Below are 10,773 nucleotides of genomic sequence, written 5' to 3'. Positions count from 1 at the left end.
GCTCACACATTTGAAGAGCCTGCAACAAAGATTTGCTTTCTGACTATTCCACTACCTCTTTCTGTTTCCCTCATCCCTACCACATGAACACCACCACTATTCACTTTCCTCAACTTAGAAATGGCTGAAGTGACTCTACTTACTACTCTGCTGTCCTTTTACTTCTACAGTTTACCATGTCCTTCAATCAAGTAAAGAGATGTTCATCCACTATGTACTGGGTCAATCTAGTCATTTGCTATAGACGACACCAATGACAGACCATTTCCAACTTAGAAAGTAGAAAGTGCCAAAGTGATAGACATATATAATTGTTCACCCTTCAAGTATCAAACACAAAACTTTAACTTGAACGTGTGCAACTATGGCAACCACCCAGCTACTCCTTCTCCTCTTCCTCCCTTTCATTTTAAACCCTTTCCTCAATGTGGCCGTTTCCGGGGTCGGCATTAACTACGGCACGCTAGGAAACAACCTCCCACCACCAAAAAGAGTAGCTCAGCTCCTCCAGTCCACTCTCATAGACAAGGTCAAAATTTATGACACCAACCCTGAGATCCTCCAGGCCTTCTCCAACACTGGGATCGACCTCATTGTCGCCGTGGAGAACTCCCGGGTGGCCAACATTAGCTCCGATGTGTCCTCGGCCGATGAGTGGTTTGCCACTCGGGTCCTGCCCTTCATTCCTGCCACTTCAATCACAGCCATTGCGGTGGGAAATGAGTACCTAACTTCAAACAGTGATCACCAAGAACTTGACCCTGCCACTCTTGTCCAAGCAATGCAGAACTTGCACTCAGTGCTCATAGCCAGAGCACTCGACAGAAAGATCAAGATCACAACTCCACATAGCATGGCTGTTTTAGCCTCCTCATTCCCTCCTTCAGCTTCAACTTTTGCTACAGATCTCGTACCAACTATGACTTCCATAGTTGCATTCTTGGCTGACACTGCTTCCCCTTTTATGATCAATGCATACCCTTATTTCGCATACAGGTATCATGAGAACCCTATACTTCTAGTTCATTTTCTAAATGTTATTACTACTTCGATCACATACCACTGTTTCTTTTCTAACATGTTAATTGTAAACTCGCATACAGGGACAACCCGGACATGGTTAATCTGCAATATGCATTACTGGGAAACTCAACATCAACTGGTGTGCGTGATCCTAAGGGGTACACATACACCAACATGTTGGACGCACAGATTGATGCCGTTCGGTCTGCGGTTGATGCACTAGGACTAGGACCTCACCGGTCAGTAGAGATCATGGTATCCGAATCCGGGTGGCCATCCAAAGGAGACACTGGTGAAATTGCTGCCACCCCGGAAAATGCCAGGACTTACAACACCAGGCTCATCGAACGCGCTCAGTCGAACAAAGGCACACCCATGAAGCCTAAAGACAAGGTTGAGGTGTTTGTGTTTGCCTTGTTTAATGAGAACAAGAAAGAAGGGGGTGCAAGTGAGAGGAACTTTGGGATTTTCAATGGTGATGGATCAAAGGTGTATCAAGTGGATTTGAGCTGCCAGTTTTGCAGTGGTGATAGTGGTAATGGTGGTAATGGAGGGTTTGGTGAAAAGCTCTCCGGTGCGGTTCGGGGACCATCGGTTTGGTGCATTGCTAAGCCTCATGCTGATGAGAAGGTTCTTCAGGCTGTGTTGGATTTTTGCTGTGGTGGTGGCGGTGTGGACTGCAGAGAGATCTATGACAATGGCGATTGCTTCGAGCCTAATAAGCTGCTTGCTCATGCATCATATGCCATGAATGCTTATTATCAGATGCACGGAAGGAACTACTGGAACTGTGACTTCAAGGGCACTGGCTTAGTAACTTTCAGTGATCCAAGTAAGCATAAACACCAACTCTCATTCATGTTTTACTTTGAGCTTTTACATCTCAACCTTTTTCTGGCTTCGTCTATAGTTTACCAACGAAACTAGAGTAATTTTTTCGGAACCATGAACTAGTCTGCTACTAATGTATTGATAGGTTAAAGCATCGTAGAATTTCTTTTGCGAAGATGAATAACTACATATATCATCATCCTCAAGTCATTGCTTATTTACTAGTGATCAATGCTAACCATAATTTACTTTCCGTCATCTGTTCTATCAGCTTATGGGAGATGCAGGTATCCTCAACAGTAGATCATACAAGGAAGAATGACAGAGGACTTAAGGTGGTTGACAGCTACCTAGATCTGTTCACTCTTCAATATTGTCATGGAAGCAAGAGCTGAGATTAATGTGTTCGAATTAAGAATGTAGTCTTGGTTTGTCAGTACCCAGTGTAAAAGAAAGAAAAGTGTCAATGTGGTTCTCAAGGACTTTGAACTTTAGGATGGTATGTTTCCTGAAAAGGATAAGTCTTTTTTCTTTGGGTGGACATGGTGAAAAGTGATATGTCTCCACAATCAAAGGCTTTCTTGTTTGAACAAAGAAAGTTCTCCCTCTTTTAGGATATGGAATCTTTTCTTCTGTTTCTGCCCTAAGTTTTCTTCCTGATCTAAGGACCCAGTTAGTAGTCACTGTTAATTTCACATATCAGAGAAATTGGCAAGTTATCAGATGAAAGCATAAGATGCACCATCACTTGCTGTACTAATAAACACCGCTATTGTTTAAAAAAAAAATTAACATCTATATGAAATACATGACAGCAGCTATCTTTTAGGTCATGAACACATTCACATATAGTGAAAATCTGGGCATTACTTTCATACAAAAGGAGCAAGATATTGAGTTCTGAAGACAAGGAATTTACATAGAGAATTCAAAATTAAACTACAGGCTCCCACAAACACAACTAATAGCTAAAAATTCTTAGGCGGGCATGGATAAATAAGAACTTAGAATACTGATCCCCTGACTGGTATTACATCTTTTACACACTAAGAAAGTGCCATTTTAATAACAATCAATTTCGGGGAAATGAGTGAACAATTTGTTGCGTGTGTAAAATCTATGCAAGATGACTGACCATGACAAGAAGAAAGAATATAGAGAACTGGTTAATTGTGTCAAAGCTCCAGATTAGTGTATTACTTTTCATCTCTGAGGAACTCATTAATACAATGGAATATGCACCTTTGAGGCTATGATAATGTGTAAGAGACATGCGATACATCTCTGCAATATGGGGTTTTCTTTTTCTCATGAGTCATGACTATACTTTCACCGAACCTAATAGATCCCAAGGTTTCTTATCACACCACAGTTATTCTCGAATGGGAAGAGGATATACTAGTTTAGTCACTGAGCTTAAGTTAAGTAGAATAACACAATAAAGAATTTAAAAAAGAAATCAAAATTCTCAAGAATGTACATGTAATGATACAATTAACGAAGTTAATATTGATTGCATGAGTCATTACTGTTAGTTTCTTCTTGGAGATTCATCCAAGGCACCAATACTTCATTATCGGCAATTCGGTATACAAGTAATACAACTAAGCTAGAATTTTAATTAATCACTTGTTAAGCATAAGAACTAACTTGTAAACCAAAGAGCTACATCATAAATGCACAGTACTAAGTCATGATCGTACTTTTCTCAGAACCATACAGATACCTATGAAATTATGCAATAAGCTTATCATAACTGAAGCATCATATTTCATCACCACACTTTCATGAAACCCAACAGATATCCCTACAACTGCTTGCCAAGCTCACAATATATCTTACTGCTCCTGGTCTTCAATACGGGAAGAAAGGAATCGTTACTGTCATCCAAAGGTCCATATACTATATTTTCAAGCAAAAGAGTTTCCAGGAATGGAGTGTTTATTTACTATTTGGTAAATTAAAAGAATTCCGAGATATAAACAGATAACCAAATCTCTTTAAATTGAAATTCACAGTACAATTGTTCAATTTATTCAGTCTCGCAGTTATGTATGACATTGCAGACGTGACTATGCATCAACTGTTTAACAAAAACAGCAAAAGATGAAAATAAAAATAAGAAACTGAACTTTTGTTTTTCCTTTTCCTTTTGGCTCTACATCAGTATGTTCAACTTAATAGCAGCAAGCAGTGAAACTGGACTCAAAAAGCCTGTACAAGATATGAAATACAACCAAATACCAACTTGAATTTTTTCTCTGAATGTAAAATATTTAGTAACGACGGTCAATAGTCTCTATTTATTTTATGCTTCAATTGGCAACTATATTTTATAAATTCCATGAACTAATATGTTTCTAGCCCAAGTTCCTAGAATTGATGATTCAAAGTACACTAAAATCTACTACTGCATAATTAGGTAAGGTTAGATAATAACTTACCTATAATGATACAATTGTGATGATCTACCAATCAGTTAACTGCTGGACTTGATGTCGCCCATATCAGTCACTTCTGCTTGATTCTTGTTGGGAGTCCAACCCAGCTTCCCATCCTTATCATTGTCTGACAGTGATCTAATAACTATTCTTTTTTTGCTTCCACTGTTGGACTGGTCAGCCTTCTTGTCAATTAATGATAAAAATCGCCGAAGATGTCCAGATTGTGAGCCACCAGGACTAGTTGAAACACTCTCCGGGGGTCCATCACGACGTAACTTGTTCACAATTTGGAAAAAATATACGAGGAGAGCAATGAAGCAAGCGATTCCACATATAAGAAAGAGGCCCCAGAAGCTTCTGAGATGAAGCTGGTCTGATTCCAATTCAGTGCTCTCAAAACTGCAAGTGGTTTTCATCAACCACTTATCATGGATCCTTTGCAGATCACCATTCTCTGATAATTGTAGAATCGCAGTTGACATGTCAACAGCTAAAGGAGAGTCTCGTGGAAATGCCTATTATGGACAAGATGGAAAAGAAAGTTGAAAGTTAACTAATCATCTACATTAGGCTAACAACTAGAAGATCTAATGCACCTGTCTTCCCAGTTCACAATAATAATGCTTTAAGAAAATAGACTTACAAAACCCCAGCCGCTTTTGGTGAACTCTTGACCAACAACCCGAAATTTGCACTGTGTTGAGAGGAATAGTTCAACATAAGCACGTTCGTCAACCACAGCAGCAACACCTCCCTTTTTAGGGCCAAGCTGAAGTGCCTCAGCATAGGCTAGAGGAGAGCCAAGGGGAATGAGCCTGGACTTGGATATGCTGAGCTCCTCACTCAAATAATGCTCAGCAAATGAACCCACCTGATACCCAATTGGCTCGCCACTGTTTTTCAAACTTTCAATTCCTTTGATAGGAGATGATAGCTGTTGTACTGTGAGGATTGACGTCAAACTAGCAGTGTAACTAGAGTTAATTATCAAAACCACAAACAGCCATATAAGTAGCACTACTCGACCAAGGGTGCTCACAGTGTTCTCTCCTGCAGATGGGGCAAAAGGACCAACTCAGTTAAATAATTAGGTGGAAAAAAAAAACGAGCCTAGTAAGACAGAATTATGATTCGAAAATCTAAGTCTCACTTACTATGGGCAAAGAATAGAGTGGAAAGGCTAAACCTGCAGGGTTAAGAAATAAGATTACGTATTAGAAGCCAAATTTTTACAAAAAGAGGACAAAGATCTGTCATCATGTAAACCTAAAATCCAACAGACTTGAGTAACCTAAAATTCAAAAGAAATAATTGTGAGAAATAGATTTGGATCATATTCTTGGGCCCCCTTACCAAAATGGTTCATGGATTGTGGGGTGAAATAGCAAGTCTATTAATATAGCAATAATGTGCCCTGGACAGACACGGAGAATGGAGTCCCATGTGCAGCACGTAAGGATATCACACAATTCATACCTACATGTACTATGCATCATACAGACAAAATAGAAATTTATAGAGTAAAAGGGAACTTGGTCAAGTGTGTACACGTTTCTTCTCTCACAGCTCTGAACCATAAGTTGACCTCAGCCCTCTTCCAATTGAAACAAAAAAAAACAAAAAACTTTTTAAACACAAATCCATTTCTTTTCCAGAGTCTCTTTAAGATTACCTATGCCAGCCTTTCTCTCTATTTAGATTCTCTTTAAGATTAACTATGACAGCCTTTCTCTCTATTTCTGTGATTTATGACTACCTCCATTGAAACTCAAAGTTGGACTACCTTGACAACGTCTTACACACTCAAAGTATCAGTACTTTGACGTGTTGGCAATATAAGGACCGTTGACTGTCATTAAAAGTAACAATCTAATGGTCAAAATTGATGCCAAACATGGCCGAATATCAAAAGTATGAGTATGGAAGAACTTTGGCACTACCTTAAACATAAAAACTTTCAACAAGGAAACATGATAAATGCTTCAAACAAAGATTCCTTCTATTCTATTTCACAATTGTAATCCAATTATAGGATATTTGATCACAATTAAAAACCAGTTCCCATCTCTGCATCTTTTCCAGCAGAAATGTCATTTAAATTTGTTGTGACTGAGATAACAACCAATTCTTCTAATCCCTACAAGACCAGCATTATGCTGCTAGCTCAACCCTACTGTCTTCATGGTCATATGTAATATACTATGCAAACAGATTCAATAACTTAAAAAGATAAATGGACAAAAAACTAAGGTTTCGCTGAAGGCCAGATTTCCCATTTTAAATCAATTTCTTTGCCACTTGGGAATAAGGTATTCAGGTACTGTTCACTTTAGGATTTTAAGGGAAAATATTCATAAACAATTTGTACAAATTAGTAAAGACCTGATGGGATTTTAACTAAAGAACTTACCACAAGATGGTTATAAGCTGCTTCTTCGGTGGACCCCTGAATTCATCATTTATCCTATGCTCCAAAATCCATACAACTATACCAATAACAAGAAAGGAAGCAGCAGTGACTATCCACATGTTTGCGGTAAATGGTCGAAGGAAGGCCCAAGCACCAGAGTTCAGTTTTTTAAACGGGGCCACTACAACAAGTCCAGATGCAGCATATGGCTGTGTAAAATCCACAATCTTTGTTCTATTTGTAACAATGGCAATGTCACCAATTGCAGCATCAAATACCTGTAAAATATATATGTAAGAAGATAGTCAATGAATGCACCCCACAGACATGCATCACATGTTGATTAATCATACATGCCTCCTTTGATATTTACATTGTCAGTAATGTGGAATTGTCTACTCACCCCAGTTGTGATAAAAGTCACAAGCTCTGTGTAGCTTGGGTTTTTCAGACCATCTCCAAACGGGATAAACTTGTATGGGACAGCATATGGCAACAAGTTTACAGCAGCGTTGAATACATCTACGCAGAAACCTTTGAAAGTATCAGTTCCTGGAACTGATGTAACAAATTCCTTGTAACTGACCCGAATAGGCACACCAATTTTCAATTGTTTCCCGTTGTTTGGGAAAACCCAACCGCGGGGTTTCGTTAATGTCTCCCCTGGCCAGATAACACTATATAACTGTTGATTTTCAGTTGAACGATTAGGTGGCTTTGAATAGAGAGTCTCAGGAGGTACAGTTGATAATCCAGAATAATTCGACCAGTAACCAATTCGTCGAAACCCAGTTCCAACCACATTAATAATATCATATGCTGGACGAGCAAGAGCCCTTTCAAAATCAAACTTAATGGGACCTGTCAAACCAACAAGGTCACTTTGCAATATGTTCTCTAACAGGAGTGGTCCATCATCAAAAATGCTCATTGCGTCAAGGTGAAGACTACCACCTTGTTCTACAGCTTGTATCCTAGAATCATTAGAGAATGAAATAACCCCACCCCGGTTGAAGAAAGCATCAATAGCATGAGCAACCAGCCAAACAGAATCATAAGCATAAAGCCCATAAGTATGCAATCCCAAAGAACCACCAGTTAGCTTGTTCCACTTAGAAAAGAAGCCCCTCTTCCTATCTGAATCTGGCGTATGTAACCGCAAAACAAGAATTCCTTGCAGTGTTTCCATGGTTTCAGAAGCAAGAGGAAAAGAAGAATCTAAAACAGATGAAAGCCAGTCTGTAGCTATCCATACAAAACCATCATCTGTCATTTTAAGATACTGTGCCACAGAAAGAACCAAGAAACCTGAATCAGGATTTACATGGAGAATTATAACCCGAGATTCCAACAAGGCAACCTTAATAAGCAGATCCATGATGTCACTCCGATTAGTTGCCGGTCCTGGTGGAATTGCCAACTTGTAGGCAATCTTGCAGCGCCTCTCAGCGAGCTTATCATCTAAAGCTGATATGCCATTACGGCCATAATCATCATCTACAAAAATGGCAATAACCTCTCTCCAACCATAATGATCAACAATTTCAGCAACTGCAGTCATTTGATACAAATCACTCTGTGTTGTCCTAACAAAATATGGGAACTGAAGGGGTGACAGAGTTGGGTCTGTGGCTGCAAATGACAATAGAGGTACTCGGAGTTCACTGGCAACATGGGATACAATATGGGCAACTACAGAAGATTGAGGCCCTATAATGGCGACAATATCAGTCTCCATGAATTGCAAAGCTGCAATGCACATAATTAATGTTATGCATAATTATCATTGATTGACTTTCTGGAACATAATCTCGAATATGGTAATCAACAAACAGAAAACCAAAATCAAGCCAAAAGTGTAAGAAGCAAAATGTGACGTACCTTCAACCATTCCAAGAAACCCACTGCAATTGGTATTCTGCATTTTCACAACGAGTTTGGTCCCATGGAGAATGCTGAAATTGGAGTTAACATCTTTTACTGCTTCCTCAATAGCAACCTTGGCAACTTTACCAATCGTAGAGTCAATGGTGAAAAGAGCCCCAATGTTGACAACAGCTGGTCTTGAAGAAACATTCTTACCAGACCCAAACGAGAGCACCCCAAGATATAGAAACACCAAGGGAAAAACCCAAACTAAATCCATCTTAAATGACAACATCCTCATTGCATTCCCAATTCAATCATGCCCATTAAAGCCCTCATGAGCATCAACACTATTTCATCATTTGAAAATCAAAACAAAACAATATAAGAATGTAAAACCCAGAACCTTATTCTCGAAAAGTCGAAAATACCAAGAGAAACCGCGAACTACGCGCTATCAGAACCCAAGGCTCTAGGTTTAACATCAATAAGCAACCCAGAACCTCTTTTTTATTTTTTCTTTCCATCATTTCATTTATTCTCCTTCTTGGGTTGTTTCACTTGATAAAATGCAATGCCAAACCAGATACATTGCTTGTACTGTTCAAAAGTTATGCAATACAAACTAAAGTAACCATCTTTGTGAATAAAAAACAACTGTTTCCAAAATCAACTAGAATCGATTCAAAGCAACTATCTTTCCATGTATACTGAACGTCGGAGGTTCATTTGATGGAGCTAAGCATATATTTTATGGCAGAGTAATGTGATGCAGCAAAGAAAGTAGGAGAAAGAAAGAGACCCACATGAGAAAACGCACCTGATAGGAGAAACAGGAACAGAGAGGAATCAAGGAATTTCCTTTTTGGGGAGAAAGGAACATGTTGCACAACAACATAAATGATTAAAATGAACCTGAAAGCTATGTTTTTCACGTGGGGATAAAGGAGATGGTAATGTTTTTTCACTTGCTTGCTTTGCTGGGTAAAAAAGTTTGTGTGTAAATAATGTAGGTTTATGGTGGCATTCCCCCAAATAATGAAGATGAACAACTTGGTTTGGTTGAAACAACTTACAACTTTGAAAAATTAGGGTTAGATCGCAGGAAGTTCTTTCTCTATGTTCTTGAAGCTTCACTTCACAACTCACACTAGAAAGTGAATGGTAAATGGTATTAGCAAAGTAGAATGTCTGAAAAACAAATGATGTAATTAATAGTTGCAAAGTTTACCAGCAGCTGAAGATTATATCCGAGTTGAGCAGCCGCACTTACTTTTTATTTATTAAAAAAATAAAAATTATATCCTCGATATTAACCAATTAGTATATTTGTTCCTTTAGAGAAAAAGATATTTTGTTGCAGATATTTTTGCATGCTCGTGTATTTGATGCTAAATAGTTTTCTTATCGAAACAATAATAATAACGTGCAACTTGGTGTGTGGTTGTCTTAGCATAACGTTGACTCGAAAAATTCTATGGTACAGCGTCCTTAATTCACCGTTCATACATCCCACAGACCCCACGTGCATTTCAAGACGCTCTATATCCACCGTCTGATTCGGTATGTATGGTATGCAGCGCTGCACAACAGCCAAACCCGTAGCGACCCATCCTTTTAAGACATTCTCCGAAAATTCCCCTAAAAATAATGAAGGTACTAGCTAGCCAGGGTCCCAACTTGGTATTAAAACATTTTGCCCATCTCTCTTTCAGTTCCCTTTCAATGTGTATATGGTCTCATCTGCTTCCCAAGTATGGAGTTCTCTTGTTGCCTATCTGACTTGGTCTGAGCTCATATCTTAGGCTCCCACTCTTGAGAAGGCATGTCTTTTGCTGTTATTGCCAAGAAGTTAACCCTGCAAGCAGTTGTGTCTGCTACATGGTGTGAATGGAGAGCTCAGGGGGCTAAGCTGAATTTAATCCGAAAAAAAAAATTCGAGCAACTTCATTGTCAAGTACATCCGATATTGTGCCCATGCATGTCCCTCCTTCTCCCTCTAATATTGCCACTCTTGTCGAATGGAGAATCTGTGTGTGATGAGTTTTTGCTAGTATATAACTTTTGAGAAGTTGTTAAACACAGAAAAAGAAGTTTCTCTATGAGGGATATACTGCATTACTGGTTTTAGAGCTTCGTTCCTATTGTAGTCAATGTGTATTCTATAAATTTCTTTCATTTAACCAAAAAACAAAACAA

The 10,773-nt window shown here is 38.8% G+C and overlaps 2 protein-coding genes across 5 annotated transcripts; one reads left to right on the top strand and one right to left on the bottom strand.

Annotated features, from left to right (window-relative positions):
* Positions 1–330: 330 nt before the first annotated feature.
* Positions 331–2,470, top strand: LOC126796079 (glucan endo-1,3-beta-glucosidase 12-like). The gene is made up of 3 exons (XM_050522842.1): positions 331–996; positions 1,104–1,855; positions 2,126–2,470. Exons 1-3 carry the CDS (start codon positions 365–367, stop codon positions 2,155–2,157), a joined length of 1,416 nt encoding a protein of 471 aa, XP_050378799.1. The 5' UTR covers positions 331–364; the 3' UTR covers positions 2,158–2,470.
* Positions 2,471–3,668: 1,198 nt separating this feature from the next.
* On the bottom strand, positions 3,669–9,451 carry LOC126796073 (glutamate receptor 3.3). Of its 4 annotated transcripts, none has more exons than XM_050522837.1 (7): positions 8,590–9,223; positions 7,112–8,457; positions 6,709–6,986; positions 5,453–5,484; positions 4,942–5,348; positions 4,299–4,813; positions 3,669–3,706 (listed from the first exon to the last, which is right to left on the bottom strand). In XM_050522837.1, the coding sequence occupies exons 1-6, from the start codon at positions 8,873–8,875 to the stop codon at positions 4,334–4,336; spliced, it is 2,829 nt and encodes a 942-aa protein (XP_050378794.1). In that variant the 5' UTR covers positions 8,876–9,223; the 3' UTR covers positions 3,669–3,706; positions 4,299–4,333. The 4 variants fall into 4 exon arrangements, with proteins under 4 accessions (XP_050378794.1, XP_050378792.1, XP_050378793.1 ...); XM_050522835.1 differs by lacking the exon at positions 3,669–3,706 and adding an exon at positions 9,395–9,451 and having other exon boundaries at positions 3,965–4,813; positions 8,590–8,924; XM_050522836.1 differs by lacking the exon at positions 3,669–3,706 and adding an exon at positions 3,965–4,068.
* Positions 9,452–10,773: the final 1,322 nt, after the last annotated feature.

Source organism: Argentina anserina, chromosome 5 (genome assembly GCF_933775445.1).
Source record: "Argentina anserina chromosome 5, drPotAnse1.1, whole genome shotgun sequence".
In the NCBI taxonomy this organism is placed as follows: domain Eukaryota; kingdom Viridiplantae; phylum Streptophyta; class Magnoliopsida; order Rosales; family Rosaceae; genus Argentina; species Argentina anserina.
This window is presented reverse-complemented; position numbering and strand designations above follow the sequence as displayed.